We start from the raw sequence: 20,111 nt of genomic DNA, 5'->3' as shown, positions 1-20,111 counted from the left end.
CCATTCTCTTGACAGCTTCAGTCCCCTCTCTGTCTGGCCAGCAAGTGACGGGATGCTGCTACATGTTTTGCAGCCCAGTTATCTTTAAAAACGAGCCAGCTGTTCGTTACTCATGTTATTGTAGACGTCGGTATCATTGACTAAGATAACTTTAAGGTTGGTAGCTGCAGACTCCTCATTAACGCGTTAGTTTCTAGGTTTTCAGCAGTGAAAAATCTGTTACGTTGGTAGAGTACCGGCTACATGCGAGAAGTAAGTAAGCAAGTAAGTAAGCAAGAAAAAGTGCAGGTACGCGTAAGAGTAAAATGTAGAAGTGCCGGTACTGCGTACCGGTGAGTACCGGCCCACTTCGAGCACTGTTATAAACAAAGTCTTTCCTTGTAACAAAATATCTCAAAAACTGATAAATCCAAACTGTAAATCCAAAAGGGCAAACGCTGCTTTATGCCTTTTTGTTATTTCTTCTGTAGAGATTTTCAGTTGTAACGGTGCTTTCACCACTGTGTTGTTCAGCTGTCCCGGCCGGGGTGATTCCCAGCTACTTCCTTCCCCACACTCTGACCCCCACCACACCCGGAGGATCGTAATCTCTGGCGTCCCGCCTCTGCCCTCTGAAGGTCCCTCCTACATGGCTGAAGGAGGATACGCTCACCTGGAGGACCCAGAGGTACCTTCCACTTAACAAACATGCTCACACAATTTTAGTGCGAGTTGAGGGACTTATCATTTGGCGCTTTCAAGTTCAGGCTGCCTTAAAACTCTAAAAGACCATCCATAATGGTGGCTACATGCAATTGCGTAGTAAAACCATCTCATTGTTTTTCCTGTTGTCTTTTTTTTTTCCTCCCCTCAGATCTATTTCTTGTGCGTGACAGAAGTGTGCTTGGCTGCAGATGGTGACTGCACTGTCGGCTGCATCTACAGTAAGTTTAACACCGTGGAAACATAGAGGAGAAACTGAGGAGTGGGCGAGTATATCAGGACGTTAACAAGGTTCTTGTACATCAATTAGAAATACACTTGCCTAAAGGATTATTAGGAACACCTGTTAAATTTCTCAATGCAATTATCTGATCAACCAATCACATGGCATTGAATTGTTGAATCAATGCCACAAAGAATTAAGGTAGTTCTGAAGGTGAAGGGGGGTCAAACACAGTATTAGTAGGGTGTTCCTAATAATCCTTTAGGGGAGTGTATATTCATTACAGTTTAAAGACTTGTGGGTTCCAGACTTGAAAGGTTTAACGCGACAGAAAACTATTGTCCCTACAAATAGCCACAACCAACAATCAGTGATTCACTGAGCATTTTCTACACAGAAGCTGCACAGATGGATTCCTTTTGAATGTGCTAAATGTTTTGTGGCTACATAATTGTCCTTCCCCATTACACAATTAAGTCATTATATTTCCCTTTGCATAATTCCAAAGCTATTTACAATCGGCATGCCTCTGCTAAAAGCCGACAACACAGTATGCCACATGAGGCTTCAGAAGAATCAAATGGGTAAAAAACACACAACATGGGTAAAAATGGGATTTATCAGCTTTAGCCGCTCTGTATGTCTTTAGGAATTGCACATCACAATAACTTCTTTTTTTTTTTTTGTCCTCATAGGTCCTGACTGACGTGTGAGAAATGAAATAAAGACTTTCACACAACTGCACTCTTGTTTTGTTTTATGGAAATAACATACGCAAGTCTTTGTGGAAAAGAGGGGGAAATCCCTATGGAATATTTATTTAAAAACTTGTGAACTTAAAGACAACATAGTGCAATGCAATAGTTAGTACTACAGAGTGCAGAGAATGAAAACAAGCAATACAAAAACAGGCCACTAAATGTACCATTTGGTCACAGAAGATTTTGGCAGGAATGGTTAACTATAATGTCCGTTACGGCACAGTGTTTCCCTCTGCATCAAACCGTTAACAGGAAGGCAGCACTTAAGGCTTCACAGCTCCAAAACAAAAGTCAGTTTAACCGCCCAAACAGTGACTGAGGAAAGCCTGCAGAATATTTGTCACACTAAAGAAGGCCTTTGACTTTGTTTTCTGACCAGTTCTGTGGTCTGGACAAACCATCATAAAAAAAAAAAAAAAGAAGGAATTAAATGGAATGCAATTTATGCAAAGCTACAGCAAAGGATAAATTACTCATGTACCAATTTACCATTACATCTGCTATAGCATAAAATAAATTGGCATTAACATGAAAGTGAAGTAAGAGGTAACCGTTCAGTCATTTCTCCCTTACATGCTTAATGGCTGCTGTGATGATTCAGAGTCACACCTTAAACATGTGACGAGATTAAATAAAGACTTGAAAATTGGTTGCCCGGATAGCTCAGTTGGTAGAGCAGGCGCCCACATGTGGAGGTTTACTCCTCGACGCATCAGTTCCAACCTGCAGCCCTTTGCTGCATGTCATTCCCCCCTCTCTCTCCCCTTTCATGTCTTCAGCTGTCCTGTCAAATAAAGGCCTAAAAATGCCCAAAAAATATTCTAAAAAAAACAAACTTTAAAATAATCCCTTTTTCATTTATACATAGAATATTAGTTCAAACAGATATATATCTGCCAGTGGCTCAGTGAGTTTTTAACTCCTCCACATGAAGACAAAAACACAAACTTCTGCAGCCGTGTCATTACAGTACAGAACTGCTAAAACGTAACAGACGTGGAAGTTCTATTTAAGCAAAAGGTAGCTTTTTAACAGTTTGTTATTAAACAGACATGTCGCTCTCACCCTCAGATTACTTATCGCATGCCCACAATGATGTAGAGGCCTGTCAGGCGAAACCACAGTGGCTGTCTAGCTGTGACAGCAGATGAATAGCCAATTATAAAGCAACATCCATTTCACCAAGAGATACTGCATGATTATTAAAGCAAAAGCACAATAAAATATTGGTTGTCAACAGCCCTGCTCACAATGGGTCACATTTTAGCACAGTGGGTTTTAGGATAAAAACATTCACTTAAAAACAATTCAAAAACAAATGGGTAAACATTTGTTTGCTGGTTAAGCCTGAATTCCAGCGATGGTCCTCGTTGAGGCAGAGGAGGGTAAGGGTTGAAAACCGAATCGTCTTGTTAGTATACAGTGGTATAGTACGCACTGACCTCCTGCTGGCTTCTCTTGGTCTGTTTCAGGAGCACAATGGTGCAGACCAGGGCCATGATCTGTCATGCAGACACAGGGAGGAGGGGAAGTAAAGAGCAGGGATGGGACAAAGCAGTGCAGGTGATCCACCTGCTTCCTGAATCTCATCTCCATGATTACACCAGCCACAGAATTTATTAGTTAACAGCCCATGTTACCTATTAGCATGCAGCTACACAATGAGAAGCTTGTGCAGAATAAAAGAAATTCAATGAGGAATAAGTAGACACATAGGGTAAAATCCAACCCTGGGTATGTTTTCTTTAACTGTCTATATATCTGCATCTCTGAAAAAAAGAACCTCAGGAGCAGCTAATTTTTCTGTTTTTTACACTGGTGGGACAGCAAAATACAAACATCAATTTCCAGTTAGTGGAGAGTTTTTTTAAAAATTTTTTATTAATGTAGCTAAGTGATGCGTTTTTTTGTTTTGTGTGCAAATGTATTATCCTAATAAGAAGCCAATTACGTTGCACAGCAGCTAGATTCTCTGGACATACGTGATAACCCATTTCGTCGGAATTTAAGTAATGTTGGGGGGTGCCGGGTGAGGAGCTTCCTGCCGCTACGGCCGTGGTTTACGTGTGTGTGGCGGCCGCGACTGTTCGTTCAAAACAACAATTCTGGACGTGATAGACGGACGGGCCATCCAATCACCTGCCAGGTATTTTTTTATGCCTGCTCTTTACCAAACAGGTTCTGATGACGGCTTCTCAGAAGGTTTCTTTGTAACAAACCATCTGGCTCGTTAGGTTATATAAGCCGTTGCTCTTTGACTAAAAATATGTCTGCTGTCATCCCCCTACTGGAAAATCTTGCACATTAGTTTTTTACCAACAATCTGTGGTAATAAAAATATATACCAGCAGCACAATTTAAATAGATGAAGTAATGTTAAAATTTTGCCTTAGGTCTTTTAGGGTGGATTTTTCCTATAAGGGAGCTGAAGACGGTGCAGTGACCATGCAGAGAAGAGAGAATGGATACAAACAAATGTGTGTTCTCTATGCCAGAGTGTTGATGCATGAAAGTAAGAGTGAAAACCAACAGTAGTGCACTAAGACTGAGCCACAGGGATGTTGGCCATAGAGAGAGGGGTGAAGATGACTGGGTCCTGGTTAGGGTAGAGGAAGGGGTCGGAGACAAATTCACACTGAGACGGTTGAGGGTTAGCCACGACAGAAGTGGAGTGAGTCAGGATGATGTACTGAGGAGATGAGGCAGACTGACGGATCTTTCTACTGAGCGTTGTGCTGCAAATCAGAGCTATGATCTTTGGAAAATCAATGATGGGGAGAATGAAAGAGAAAAAAGGAAAAAAAATGTTTTAAAAACAAACAAAGGGGGAGGAGTAATGATTGAGAGAGACGGAGGGGAGCAGAGGGATTAAAATGGACATTTACTTTATGAACAACAAGAGCAGACCACAATGTTAAGCAAGAAACTGAATGGAGCTGGGATTTTTTTTATTTATTTATTTTTTTTCTAACCAGTATATAAGAGTGACTTTTCCTTCTTGTCCCCACATCAGTCAGTTTTGATTTATTTGATGCTAATTACATGCTGGATAGTTTTACATGATGTACTGTTGTATGCAGTGTAGAGTCTGTTTTAAGGCTCATTAGTTTGGGTTTTTAGGCATGACATTGTATAAGAGTTGTATTGAAGACGGCTCAGACTATGGTTTGACTTTGGCCCAATCCCATTTCTTATTTTTACCCCTACCCCTTGTTTTCAAATGCCCCTCGCTACAGATTACGAGGGGTAGTGGTTAAAATCTTCCTCTATGGAGTAGGACAACCGTGATTCATCACCTCGTCTCTGAAAACATTGCAACACATTTCTAAACCGGCGTTAATTTCACTTAAGTAAAAATACTGATTCTCCAAAGTTCAGATGAAAAATCTTTAGAATATGCAAATTAATCGTTAGATTAATCGACTAATCGGGAAAAAAAAACTTTAGATTAATTGATGACAAAAATAATCGTTAAGGACAGCCTTAATATGTATTAGTCTCCTTCTCCATAAACAACATGAAATCAAGGAGAGGGTTAACTTTTCCTGCTACAGATTTCCCACCGTGGTCAGAAAGAACAGGAGGAGACGCTGTCACTCTCTCAACCGCACACACACACCGGCCCTGCTATTCTCTTAAAGCGTAACTCTCGCCAAAATGTAACCTAGGGTCTTTTTGTGAATGTACCCGAGTCAAACTTTCGTTTAAAAGGATATTTAGGACGGAAGCGCTACTTTTAAGATTTACCGTATTTCCGTTTTTAGGTCAAATGGCCTTTTGAATGGGAGTGCTAGGGACACTTTTATGCTAGCCTCAAAATAGCTATTTTTAAACCACTAAGAAGGCTCGACACAACATGAGACTTTGCTCCAAGTATCACCAGGGGCTCTACACCTTAACGAAAGCATTGACAACATTGGTTGTGTTCACAAAGTTTACTAAAAAGAAAGGTTTCGAGCAACTCACCGTAGCTCTTGTTCTTCCGGTCGCCGTCAAAAATAGTCGAGGGAGGAGAGTTAAGATGGAAAGCTCCAAAAGCTTAGTTCCATTTAAATGCACGGATAATTTGTTGTTTTGTCGTTAGTGAAACACAATATTGACTTTGTAGTTGAAAAAGGAGCCTCATATAAGAATGACATTTCCTCCTATGGAGTCCATTCATTCGCATTCGGAGATCGACTATTTTTGACTGGGAAAATGGCGGATAGCGTAAACAACAACTGCTAACGTGAGTTGCTCAAAACCTTTTTTAATATATTTGCCAGTGATTGTCTTAACTGCATATTACTCCAGTGATGAAATAAATCCATATCATAGCCATTTAAGTTTTATGTCAAGTACTCAAGTAAAAATACTAATTCTCCAAAGTTATAAGTAATAATATGCAAATTAATCGTTAGATTAATCGAAAATCGATGACAAAAATAATCGTTAGGGACAGCCCTAACATGTATTAGTTCTATTTAACTGTTTTGTAATATTACTAATATAACACTTTGAATTTTTTAATTATAAAAAACCCAAAACAATGAGCCATTGGTGTATGTAAATTAATTATTTTGTTTGGTCAATAATCTTGTAAACTCATTTTTCGTTCACCAGCCTATTTCTGCCGAAATATTAACACCATTTAACCCTCCTGTTGTCTTCGGGGTCAAATTTTATTTGATTATTATTGAAATTTGATAACAGAAATTTGGGTTTCCTTCAACCAAATTGTTAAAAAAAAATAACGTGGATGGTTCCATACAACGCTCTTCACAAGTTAAATAACTGATCAGTTCACTATTTTCCTTGAATTTGGGCTTTTTATTTAATTTTATAGCATTTGAAGAAAAATACTGCTTAAAGAACTCTGAAAAAAGTGACAAACGTAGGGAAAAAAAAACAATAAAAACGTCCAAAAAAACGAAAGCTTAAAAACTTGGTCAAAACAACAACAAAATTGACCCAAAAAAATCGACAAAGAACTTCGGGAAAAGTGACAAAAGTGTCTGGAGGTTTTAACTAGAGATGGTCCGATACCATTTTTTGCTTCCCGATTCCGATACCTCAACTTGCGTATCGGCCGATACCGAGTACTGATCAGATACCAGTGTGTCATATATTTTATTATGTTTTAACAACTACTATCCCTGTATGGATGTGATATGATTTCTATCTTTGTTGTAGTAGTCTGGCTCAGGTTAAACTCTTTGTGAAACATGAACAAACACAAACAATGAACGCCACAGAACTTTCTTTTATTATCCAGTTTGACAGTCAGTTATAATGGAAAAAAAACATAAATAAACTACTTTAACGTAGATTTTCTTTAGGGCTTTATTACGTGGTATCGGATCGGTGCATAAACTCCAGTACTTCCTGATACTGATACCAGCGTTTTAGGCAGTATCGGAGACGATACCGATACTTGGATTGGTATTGGAACATCTCTAGTTTTAACTTTAAATTTTGACCCAGAAAAACTAAAAGTTGCATGGTCTACGGGAAGACAACACAAGGGTTAAGTGTAGAAAGGTGCAGCATGCAACTCATTTACTTACCAAAAGAACTCCCGTTCCGACAAAGATGCCCATCACCAGTGCCACTTTACGGTTAAAGACATCCAAGATGAGCAGAGGACAATTCTGTAGGAAGACCAAGACAGGAGAGGCTGTTAGCAGCTAGCGCCCTCTATACTGGAGCTAACCCAGAGTCTACACGTTTCTTCAAACCCCTTAGTTTTCTTGGCACCAACTTACAGGCTGCTGGATCTTCTCCCAAAACCCATCTGCTTTGGGACAGGTGTTTTTGGCCAACTCTAACACCACGACCCCGGTCACTCCACAGCAATGAAGCTACAGAGAGCGGAGATGAAGGGAGATTAGGAACACTCAAAATCATCCAATGTTCATGTTTGAGATTCCAAATTACATCATAAATGTGGAGCCCTAAGAAGTTGGTAATCATGACATACTATGAATTATGTCAATAAATTGTCTAAAATATACAGATAAGGCAATAGGAAATTATAACACAAGTTATTCTAGTAATGTGTTTTCATTTATATATTTTACACAATTTATTTACATGATTTCATAATTGTCTTTTAGTCATTTAACATCGAACACTTCAGGCGTCCATGTCAGGAGGTAACACAAGTTGCAAAAGCACCAAGTTCAAAAAGACATTAAGACAAACGTTGAAGTTAATAGTTGAACTGTGCTTTTTATCAAACTGGAAGGGAGGAAATAACGTTTGTGATTACCATTTTGTGGATGAATGTGAGAGTGGCACCAATGACTGGGTCTCCACTGTTCAGATACAGAACATACAGGCTACCGTAGAACTCCACAATGTGCTGTCCAACCTTAATAAACACAATGTTATGATCATAAATATAAGGTATTTACTGATTTATGATTTTACTATTTTTTCATCATATGTTTGTTTGTCCCTTCTTTTCCATTTGCCTCTTACCTGTTCCTTACTGGAATAAGCAACCACTCCAACAGCAATTTCAGCCACTGCCAGAATGGTCAGAAGGACCGAGAACTGAAAGAAAGGGGATTAAAAAAAGTAAATAAACCTAATTAGAACATCTTAATGGTACAGGTTAATGACTTGATGAACACAAACATTCTACTATGCAGTAGAACTACTATGCATGTGCATCAAAACAATGATATGCAAATATGCTTGTTTTTGTTTTAACCTCTTTGTAGGAAGAATGCTGAACCTTTGTAGAAATATATAATATTTTAATGAGCAATATTTTCCACTCTGTTATAAAACCTCTACAAAAGGTTGGTAGCCTTAGTGGTCCCCTAATACTGTATCTGAAGTCTCTTTATATAGACCTTAGTGGTCTCCTAATACTGTATCTGAAGTCTCTTTATATAGACCTTAGTGGTCTCCTAATACTGTATCTGAAGTATCTTTATATAGACCTTAGTGGTCCCTAATACTGTATCTGAAGTCTCTTTATATAGACCTTAGAGGTCCCCTAATACTGTATCTGAAGTCTCTTTTATATAGACCTTAGTGGTCCCCTAATACTGTATCTGAAGTCTCTTTTATATAGGCCTTAGTGGTCCCCTAATACTGTATCTGAAGTCTCTTTTATATAGGCCTTAGTGGTCCCCTAATACTGTATCTGAAGTCTCTTTTATATAGGCCTTAGTGGTCCCCTAATACTGTATCTGAAGTCTCTTTTATATAGACCTTAGTGGTCCCCTAATACTGTATCTGAAGTCTCTTTCCCAAAATTCAGCCTTGGTGCAGAATTACAGCCACTAGAGCCAGTCCCACAATGAGCTTTCCTTAGGATGTGCCATTTCTGTGTCTGTAGCTTTAAATGTTATTGAGGAGGAGAGGGGGGGGGGCAAGGTGGAGGGTGGGGGTGTGGCCTTGACCAGTTTGCGGCCACGGTTGTAGCTTAAGGCCACGTCCACACGTACCAAAACAATCTTTTTCCCCGTCTTCCCTGGAACCGTGTCAAAAAAAAAAAAGTGCGTCCAAACGGATCCATTTGTAAAAGACAACGCGCTACTTCATATTCCAGGCCGCGCTGTTTCTGCTACAGAAATTCACCAAAAACAGAGAAGAAGAGCATAGTCTTCAGTCACTCCCAGTCATAACATGATAGACTATAATAACTTTCACCACTGCTCATTTTATAAAGGCCGCCGCAAGAAAACGTGTCTTTGTTTACATTGTATAATGTGCTGTTGGATTGCTTTTTATTTTGCAATTCTGTCTGCTCTATGATTGCAGCGCGCTAGCTAGCAGAGCTAACGTTAGCTCTGCTAGCAAACATCGGCAGTCAAACAAACATCAATGAGCCAATGTCTTTTTGATAATCTACATGTTTTTCTTGCGGTAACCTTTCTACAATAAGCCGTGGTAAACGTTACTATAATCCGTTCAAGGAGTTGATAAGCTGACAGATTAGCTAGCTAGTTGATAAGTTGTCTACTTCCACTTTATAAACAGCTAACCATAGCAGCTAACGATTTGAACGATCGGCCCAAACAATGCAAAACGTGCGTTTGCATCAAAAAGCGTCTCCGTGTGGAGTGTGAAGCTGTGGGCAGCGGGCAAAGCAGAGAAAGGGGAGGTAACCTTTCTCCTTATGACGTCATAAAGGGAAGATTCCAGATCGGCCCATCTGAGCTTTCATTTTCTCAAAGGCAGAGCAGGATACCCAGGGCTCGGTTTACACCTATCACCATTTCTAGCCACTGGGGGACCATAGGCAGGCTGGGGGAAGTCATATTAATGTTAAAAAACCTCATGAAGTGACATTTTCATGCCATGGGACCTTTAATCTATTCATTTCTGTCCACTGAGCCATATAACTCGCAAAACTCTTGATTAAGTACAATAAGTAAGGATTTAGAGCAGACAGATACACTTCATAAAACATGTACGGAAAAGCAGGAGTTTCATTAATGAGTCATAATTAGAGTGTTGAAGCCTGCCTCTTCCAACAGCACACAGCAGGCTCTCTCAGCCTCCCGCCTTTATCAGTCCCTCCAGAATTGTGATCGCATAATTCAATCGATAATCAGCCAAAGTCTGCATATTTATGCGAGGGCCGCATTTTTTCAAATACGCCGCACTTTCGCCGCATAAATTGCCGATTTCTGCGCAGAATATGTGGGGCTTGCATGATTTCATAATCCCCGCATTTTCGTTGCAAACAAGTCACACATATCTTAGCAGAAAGTTGAAAAATGTTGCGTTTACTTCACACAAGAGCAGCCATTTTCCCCTGTTGCCATGGGAACGTTATGAAGTGACACAATTACGCGACGTGAACATCATCGAGAAGCTGCAAACCCCGCGATGAAGCCATGATGAAACCGCAGTTTTTGCAAGTTCTCGCAATTTCATTGCATAAAATTGCATAAATATCCCGCATATTCCATCGCATTTTTTAAGAAAACGTGCCGCATAATCAAGGATTTTTGCCCGCAACAATCACAAAAAAACTCCGCATTTTTCTGGAAGGACTGCTTTATGCTACAGTATGTAAACGTTTAGGAAGGCCTCTGACCTGCTGCAAGAACACTGCGATGAGACTGAGATAAACGTTTCATGTGTCTTCTCCTGACACGTATAACTGGACAATACCATTAATCAGGAAATCAGAGGACATAATCACAGATACTTAAAGTGCCCATATTATGAAAAAAATCACTTTTTCTGGGATTTGGGGTGTTATGTTGTGTCTCTGGTGCTTCCACACACATACAAACTTTGAAAAAAATCCATCCATGCTGTTTAGAGTGAGATACGGTTTCTGAATGTGTCCTGCCTTCAGTCTCTGGGTGAGCTGTTCAAAATCGGCACGGCTTGTGACGTCACAAGCCGAAACGAGCAGGCTAACCGCAACCATTAGCTCGTAGCGTTAGCATGCTAACGCTATGGCTAACGCTAGCATGCTAACGCTAGCATGCTACCTCGTTCTCAATAGCAAAGCACTGCTACAACATACACAAGTTCACCATAATCTACAAAAGAACTACTTCCATGTGCGCCCTCATTTAGAAGTCTCCCAGCTAATCCTGCCTTGTAACTGACCGAAGTTGTAGAAACAGCCTTTCTTTTACTGTATGTAATGGAGCTAGCTAGCTGACATGATCTACATCTGAGCTACTGGGCATGTGCAGTGCAATCAAAGATAGTACAGAAGAAGAAGAAGAAAAGAGGTCTCACTCTGTAGCTAAAACAGAGACCAGCTGAAAAGAGGATCTGCAGCAACGAGCGAGAGCACTGCAGTACAACACAAATATGGTGTTTTTTGAAAATTAAACCATGTAAACCTATTCTGGTACAACCTTAAAATACAATTATGAACCTGAAAATGAGCATAATATGGCTGCTTTAACATACTGTATGTGTGCGGGTTTGATTTTGCAACATATTTTAACTCCACTGCTAAATGAATTATTATACCCACATTGTTGGGGATACAATGTTGCGCACTAGACTCAGTCTTTGCACATACGTGCATAAATCTTGTCATTTTCAGAAAGGAGGATGAATGAAAACAAGTTGCCAAATCAGGACAAAGGTCAAAAGTGCAAAATCTCAAAGATTCAGGGAGCTCACCAGAGGCAGAGCTATGACTAAAGGATCTTTTTACGTTCCCCGTTCCTTCCTCGCATCCATTTGTTTCCCCCCCTCCCCTGGCGTGCTGTGGGGGATTTTCCAACATGAAACTGAGACAGTTTCGATACTTTGTGTTTGCAATTCTGGAGAATGTGTGTCTGCAGGTTTTAGCAAGTGAAGTTACTATAGTGATATTAAAAGCACACGAAGACAATCATTTTAAGCAGACAGTAAAGCGAGTAAGTGGTACCACAACAATTCAAATACCTTCATATTACTTTAACCCTTTGCCCTTAAACAGCATGGGCACTGAACCTTAGGGAGTGACTTGTATTTACAGTTAAGTTTAAGTATCAATTTAAGTTGGAAAAGGAAACAAGTGATCTCAGCACAACAAACTACGACAGGCAACACAGATACTTCAGCTGGTGTTATCTACTAGATAACTCTTAACACTTGGCCTTGAATGAAAAATAGTCTTCTGTCTCTTAAAGAAAGCTGTTTACCGTCTTCTTAAAAGAGCCCCACCTCAGTTATTTATGGTTTACTTGCGGGTTATAATCTTTTTGAAACAGACCTATAAAACTTTATATAGGACCTGTAATGAGCTTGTGTCCGATCTTTGTAAGATAAAGCCATTTAAGATTCACATTTGATAAAGTAGTCTTATCAGCTCTTTGTTTTCCCTGGCTCTTGATTTTAAAAGAAAGGGATACACATATCGGTTCATGTGGTTTGTTGTGCTCAGCCAGGTTTCATGTTTCAGTCTTCTGAGCTACCCGTAAACATCACAGGGCTGCTTAACTCACCCACATCACCTCCACTGACCAGCGCCTATTAATCACTGCTACATATTAGCCTTACATGTGTACTAATAAATCTTTGACTGTCTGACACTTAACCGGTCTGTTGGTGAGGAGGCAGGGAGTGAATAGCAGTCAAGTGATATGGCCAAAATCTTCTATCCCGACATACGTCATTTCATATCTCGATAACGATATAGCACTTTTTCTCGTAATTTAATAAATAAAGATTCTATATGAAACAACCACATAGTAAAGCCTATGTGCATTAAAGGTGCTCTAAGTGATGTTTGGTGACGTCACTTCTTGTTGACGTTCAAAGTATTTTCAAACAAAACGAGGCTAGCTCGCCCCTCCCTCCTCCTCATGCCGTCCCCTCCCCCTCCCTTCCGTGCACTAACCCTCCAACCCCCACCCCCAAATCCTTCTTGTCAGTTATTGGCTGGAACACTTTGTTGTTTGTTATGTTTGGTGGTGCAAGTTGGCACAGTTTGTTTTTGTTGCCGTTTGTGGAGCCTGGGCTGTCTACAGAGACCGTGTTTTTTTACAGTGTGTTCAGGGGACAGGCAGCTAGCCGATAGTGAGGAGATGTTTGCTGTATGTGACAAAAAATGTTGTAGCCTTAAAAACGCATGACATCGCTTAGAGCACCTTTAAATACAACAAATGAGAAAGCGATGAGTATTTTCTCATTTTATTAAGAACTTTTGTGTGAAATGAACATAACCTGCAAGAATCAGAATGTAATAAGTCAACCAAGTTACGTAAACATGACCATAACGCAATATTTAATATTAAGGTTTCTATATTGTCATATCACACAGCCCTACTCTTCAGACTTTGCATGCATGCAGGCCGACAAAACTTAAATAAAAGCCTGGGCCTTGTTGCCTTACGCAGAACTGAGAGAGCACTGGCGCACTGGGATTATGTAAAAGTTATCCTGAGGTAGTTTGTCACATTTGCTGTTTGACATAACAGGCAAAACTAAATATTAGCCATTTTCACAAATCAAAGATTTTAGCTTAAAGGTTTTATATATAATCATGAAGTTAGATTTGCACTTCCTCGTTAAGTGACAGTACTGTACATTGTGAAAGGTAGGCTATTGCAATCGCACAACAGGAAACTCTACAGGGAAGTAGGAAGTCTTACCACTTGCAGAGCACATCTTTTCTCATTGCAGGCACCGTAGTCTCCAAACACCACCACAATCAGCATCACTGAGCCGAGAGCAATCAGTACAGTCACAGCTGATAAATAAAATAAAAATAAAGAGAGAGACACAGATCTGTGATGAAATATGTATTAGAGTCAAATATATCTTCATGCATTGTTTTGGGGAGAAATTACACAAATGTGCGTAACTTATGTACTGACCGATAACAAATGCACTTGAGTTGAAGTCCTCTACTTGAAAGATGCCTCTGGTGCTGTCGCTGAACCTCAGCCACAAGCCGAGACCCAAAAAGGCAAAGCCCACCAACTGCCAAAACACATAAATCAAAAGGAAACCACATTTCTCATAACATGGTTTCACTTCAAAACTGTACATGGCCTGTACATGTAATATTTTCGGGGGAACAGCTGAACGTGAGTTTTTAGTCACAAGGTGTATAATAACAGGTGGCATGTCAGTGCACAAAAATATCCTTTAAGAGAACAAAGTCACAGAATGAAACCAGCTGTGGGACAGCTAGGTAAACACCTGGCAAACAACCAAAATACACTGAAACACAATGCAACAGTTGACAAGACAGCACATGAACAGCACAAAAGAGCAGGTTGAAACAGAGTATGAATAAAAAATCTCTTTTGGTTTCTTTTCATCTGAAAAAGGGTAGGTGTAATAAGCTCAGGCTTCAGCCTACACCTTTTTGGTCCTGTTTGTTTCTTGTGTATATATATATATATATATATATATATATATATATATATATATATAAATTATTATTTTTTTTATTAGTATTTTCTTGTCCATTTTTTGTTTTGTTTGTGGAAGTAAAAGCAACAATGTTATGTTTTGTCTGTTGCTTGTTATTAGTGCATTGATTGTTGTGGGTTACAGATGGCTGAAAAATATTAACAATAAAAAAAAATAATAATAATAATAATAATAAATCTGGTTGGTTATTAAGACAGTATAGACAGGGTAGTATATTGTTAAGTCTGTTAGAAAGTAGGTAGTAAATCTTTAAGCATTGACCGGTGTTGTTCATTTTTAATAAACTAAAGTGGCCGTAGCCTTAGTTGGTATTCAGCAGAAACGAAACCTAATAGGAGCCAACACAGACAAACCTCCATCTTCCTTTTTTTCATGGGAACCCGCAATATTCACACACAGGAAGGAAGATGTGTGTGTGTGTGTGTGTGTGTGTGTGTGTGTGCGTGTGTGTGTTTTACTTCAAAATGAATGCAGTGATATGGCACTTACCGCAAAGATGATGTTGAAAATGAAGAGGGTATACTTGCAGAAGAGGCCACATCCATCAAGTGCCATGATGAAAAGTGGGATGTTTTGCTGCGTGTAACGTTACTTGTGTGAGGTCTGTAAAGGTGTGTACACGGTAAAAAAAATAAAAACACCAAAAAAAACAATTACCTCATCATTTCTGACGCTATATTGTAAAAAGAAATATACACATACAAACGCATGTAGCCTACTAAAACTTCTTGGGGTTATAATGTATACAAATGTCGTATTGAGCAATTGGTAATACGTTTAAACATCTTAACAGCGCTCTTCTTTTAAACAGACCTAAATCATTGAGTAATATGGCAGCCATGCTACACACGACATTAACTACAAATGAAAATAAATACCTGGATATGTTGAAGGCTTTCGCGGTCTACCTCCTCAGGCTGCTAGTGGCAAGAAAACATCTACAGGTTATGCGTCTGCTGCGTGCTCTTTTTACGGCCCCAGTGTGCGTCACGTGCCCACCACTTTGCCCTCGCTCGGTCTTTCATTGGCTGAGAGGCGTGACTGACATGAGGTAACACCTATGAGCAGGCGGCGGCTTCCAGAGGGTGCGGGTCCAGAAAAACATGAAAGGAAGAGTGAAACTTAAGGAACTGAGATGAACCCATAAATGACTTTTCAATGCTGGCTTCAATCTAAACGTATACTGCTGCACCTATTACATGAAATGTCAATTCAAGCTGGAATATTTTTTAAAGAATAAGAATTTAGAGTTCTTGATACCTAACTTGAACATTGTAAACATTGTATTCATATGTGTAAGTATTTAAAGGTCAGACCCCACATCACCGGTTGGAAAAAAATGAGCTTAAGCTTTTAGCTACATCTCTTCAATGCATGACAAAGGAAAACGCCAAGAGACTCTTTTATTTGTTGGACTTACATTCCCTACTTGACTAAAAAGACCCCCAGTATCTTTATTTTCTTTATTTGTTATGTTTTGTTATATATATATATATATATATATATATATATATATATATATATATATATATATTGTCTCTACCTCAAAGCTGTCAACACTTTTTTCTTTTTTTGACAAATGTACAAACACATTGTGCCTTGATTGTTTGTATCTCTATTATACAGTAAAGAATAATGAAAAAAATAAAAATGAAAAACTTAAGGAAATGAGAGCTACGGAATGTTAAAGGCTGAGTAAAATTTTTTTAATGATTTGATGTGACACAAATATCAATTGAATTCATAGACAAATGCAGAGCCAAATCAACATTGTAGCCCATTCAAATTCTTTATCGGGCAGAAGTATATCAACAGAGTATGCTAATGGACAATTTGGACTCTGGTCAATGTGAAACTTAAACCCTGAGAACATAACAAAGGACAGGAAATGTGTGCAATCTCTCCCTCCCTCTCTATCTAGCTTGCTCCAGGGGCGGGTCTAGAGGGGGGGGCCCGGGGTGGCACGTGCCCCCCCCCCTGAAATATGATTGCCCATGAAATATGATCCATTGGGCTAGAGTGCTGTCAATCTGACAACTTTGATTTCCATTGGATTAGAGTACTTTCACTTTGCTGCCTGTTCTGCCAATCGCTGCCTTTTCATTTGGAAAATGGATGCACAGTGGCATTCATAAGTTTATGAACCCATGTTAAAGTTGACTAAAAAGAGGAATAAAAAAAATCATCTTTTGGAAATTGATCTTAATGCCTTAATTAAAAAAAATGAGGAAAATCCAACCTTTAAGGACACCAATTTTCTTTGTGAATGAATAATGTATCGTAAATAAATAAATGTTCTTCCTTAAAATACAGGGGGCATAAGTCAGTACATCCCTATGTTAAATTCCCATAGAGGCAGGCAGATTTTTATTTTTAAAGGCCAGTTATTTCATGGATCCAGGATACTATGCATCCTGATAAAGTTCCCTTGGCCTTTGGAATTAAAATAGCCCCACATCATCACATACCCTTCACCATACCCCCACATCATCACATACCCTTCACCATACCCCCACATCATCACATACCCTTCACCATACCCCCACATCATCACATACCCTTCACCATACCCCCACATCATCACATACCCTTCACCATACCCCCACATCATCACATACCCTTCACCATACCTAGAGATTGGCATCGTTTTATGTCAGTTAGCCTATAGCTGGTTAGATTTGCATTGAGAGATGATTTAATGAAAAGTACCCCATGCCAATCTCTAGGTATGGTGAAGGGTATGTGATGATGTGGGGGTAATAAGGCATTAAGATCAATTTCCAAAAAAATTTCAAAATTGAATTGTGTTGTTCTATCCTATCCAATATTTCCTATATTTCTAAGCAGATTTTCTATGCTGTATTCTGATAAAATCCTCTGTGCACCCCCTGACTGATTATTGGTCCCCACTGTGCCACCCCACTTTAAAAATCCTGGCCTCGCTCACACACACACACACACACACACACACACACACACACACACACACACACACACACACACACACACACACACACACACACACACACACACACACACACACACAAGGTACACAATTCAACAGGATGCATTGCTCCCTTGCAGTAGCCTACTGACACTGTGTAGTACTTTCATGCAAATTCTGGATTCCTGGCTCTGTTGATTTATATATGCTGCTTGTCAACTCATTCAATAATAATAATGCATGTCATATAATTCTGTTAAATAAGGGTAAACTACTGTAATCAGAAAATGAAAGTGCCAACCCACCCACTTACACTTCCTCTGTATTTATTCATTCCTCTACCTCTACCTCTAGTTATATACAGTACAGTATAAAAACAGTATCAGGCAGTATTACAGTAAACGTGCAAATATCTTGAAAAAAGCAATGAGAATAACCACAATTCACTAAAAAAACACTAATAGTAAAATGTGAGAAAACAAAGACTGGTAGAAAGCTCATACTTTACTCTTACATACTTTATATACTATTACATATATACATACTTTACAGATATAAGATACACATAGTTTGTGGGTGTAAATAGTTGAAGATGTAAGGTGTGAACATGTCACATAGGGCATGCTCACATGTGGTCGGAAAGTGTTGGGGGTTTCCATAAACCTCAAAAACAAAACAAGTTAACACACAAACAGGTTGTTTAAGCCCACAGTGAAGGCATCAGCCAATGCTAAAACACCATGTGCTAGCTGCTAATTAAAGGGGCACTATGCAGTTTTGGCAATTTCTTTGCTGTTTTCTCGCTTTTTTGCTGGCAGGTTTCTCTATAGAGCCCCCCCTGCAGGTTTCTCTATAGAGCTCCCCTACAGGTTTCTCTATAGAGCCCCCCCTACAGGTTTCTCTATAGAGCCCCCCCTACAGCTCCTATGTTTACTTGTGTCTGACTCCTCGCTCGGTCAGTCTGCCGTTTCCTTGTTCTCTGTTCCTCCGACAATGCTTTCCTAGCTTTCTGCTTCTTTCTGCCATGACGATAGTGTGAAAAACTCCATCTCTACCTTGTTCTTATAGCTAGCCGGTTCCTGTATGTGTGCAGTGCCGTGAAGCAGTTCGCGCAATATTTCCTGATGCTGAGGCGGGCGAAATTTTGTTTTTTAAGGGTGGTAGGGGAAGAACCCGCCCTACTCTCCCTCTGAATGGCTAGTACTCGTTGCCTGCTCTGGTTGGATTGGTTATGTTTAGGCAAGAGGAGTGGTATTGGTTATGGTTAGGGTAAGAATGTCAAGGTTAGCCAATCAGGGATGAGTTCCCTAATGAATATTCATGAGTCTTCCCCTACCACCCTGCAAAAAAACAACTTGCAAAAAAAAAAGTTGCAAGGGTGGTTTTTTCCGCTCACAGGCGCTAGGAGGAAGAGAGACGACCACCATTCAACTCGAAAAATGTCATATAACCATTCCAATGACTCTGAAGCTGTTCAGTTAAGGTAAATTAAGCTAAAAACAAACTACATAGTTCCCCTTTAAGTTAGCTTGCAAACTGTAAAACAGTGACCTGCACAAATCTATATAACCAAGATATATGGGAGGTGAAATTACATACCTCAAAAACACTCATTTGTCTTTAAAATCAGCAAAGTAGTGTGTGTGCCTTCTTCTAGGCCTGCAACTTGATTATTGTCATTATCCATTCAGCTGCTGATTATTTCCTTGATTAATCATTTGCCTATAAAATAGTAATGGCAAATAGTGGGGAATGCCCATCACCATTTCCCAGAGCCTAGCATCTAAAACCCAAAGATAATATGATAAAAATGACTGAAATGGTTAATCATTTATCAAATAGTTTTGACTGTTTTTCTGTTGATCAACTAACAGCTCTAAACTAAACACTGTGGAGTCTGGGTGACATCTCTAAAAAAAACACACTAAAGGACATATATATATATATATATTAAAGTAAGACTACAGGAACTGTAGAAGATATACACAGCTCCACTATAAAATACAGATGTTCCTACAGATACCATGGTGTATTTTTCACAACCAATATCTTTTCATGACCTGTGAGGTCTGTGGCTGTGTAAAAGAGAGTAATGTCTTCTGCGAGCTCTCACTGCAGCCTCCGTCAGTGACACAGGCGGCTTTGTGGAGTGATGCGACCTCACCTGTCGTCCATCATTGCAGGTTCAGTGGGTGGCGGAAGGACAGGTAGCAGGAGACAGACAGAGGTTGATAGAGTGAGTGACTCAGAGGGAGAGAAAAAAAAAGCACACACACAATACACTACGCCCTTAGCCTCTCATATGCACACACAAACACACACATTTACACCTCGATACATCGACAGTCGGCTTAAAGTGACAGCAATCATCTTTTTCGGGGGCAGGCAGGTGAAGTGAGAATTCAATGCAGTGTGTGTGTGTGTGTGTGTGTGTGTGTGTGTGTGTGACAGCAAATACACAGCATTATTCTCTTTAATGTATCCCCCTTCCTCTCTCAGTTAGTGCACCTTTGCAACTATAACCTTTCTACACAACAGCAGCCGTATTTGATTAGTGCTGCTTTTTCCAGAATTATATGACAACGATTTCACAAGAGAGTGGTGATTTTTCTTCTTTCAAGATGGAAATGTC

At 39.6% G+C, this 20,111-nt stretch overlaps 2 protein-coding genes across 5 annotated transcripts in view; one reads left to right on the top strand and one right to left on the bottom strand.

The window, feature by feature from the left end:
* The window catches only part of LOC116065441, an 18,613-nt gene extending 16,944 nt beyond the window's left edge, over positions 1-1,669 (top strand). The window contains exons 12-14 of one of the 3 annotated variants that reach the window (XM_035996733.1): positions 514-667; positions 854-923; positions 1,621-1,669. In XM_035996733.1, coding sequence (XP_035852626.1) covers positions 514-667; positions 854-923; positions 1,621-1,631 — 235 coding nt within the window. In that variant the 3' untranslated portion in view covers positions 1,632-1,669. Of the gene's footprint in view, positions 1-513; positions 668-853; positions 969-1,433; positions 1,551-1,620 lie in introns of those variants that run through there. The other 2 variants (XM_035996732.1, XM_031320962.2) reach the window with 2 other exon arrangements.
* An 882-nt stretch (positions 1,670-2,551) lies between these two features.
* On the bottom strand, positions 2,552-15,566 carry zgc:65811 (uncharacterized protein LOC393524 homolog). 2 transcript variants are annotated; one of them, XM_031321014.2, is made up of 9 exons: positions 15,414-15,566; positions 15,025-15,138; positions 13,971-14,076; positions 13,746-13,843; positions 8,149-8,223; positions 7,937-8,038; positions 7,431-7,526; positions 7,233-7,316; positions 2,552-3,188 (listed from the first exon to the last, which is right to left on the bottom strand). In XM_031321014.2, the coding sequence occupies exons 2-9, from the start codon at positions 15,088-15,090 to the stop codon at positions 3,099-3,101; spliced, it is 717 nt and encodes a 238-aa protein (XP_031176874.1). In that variant the 5' UTR covers positions 15,091-15,138; positions 15,414-15,566; the 3' UTR covers positions 2,552-3,098. The 2 variants fall into 2 exon arrangements, with proteins under 2 accessions (XP_031176874.1, XP_031176873.1); XM_031321013.2 differs by lacking the exon at positions 2,552-3,188 and adding an exon at positions 3,498-4,441.
* Between the last annotated feature and the right edge of the window lie 4,545 nt (positions 15,567-20,111).

This window comes from Sander lucioperca, chromosome 21 (assembly GCF_008315115.2).
Source record: "Sander lucioperca isolate FBNREF2018 chromosome 21, SLUC_FBN_1.2, whole genome shotgun sequence".
Taxonomy (NCBI): Eukaryota; Metazoa; Chordata; class Actinopteri; order Perciformes; family Percidae; genus Sander; species Sander lucioperca.
Note: the sequence above shows the minus strand (reverse complement) of the source record. Positions and strands in the feature narration are given on the sequence as shown.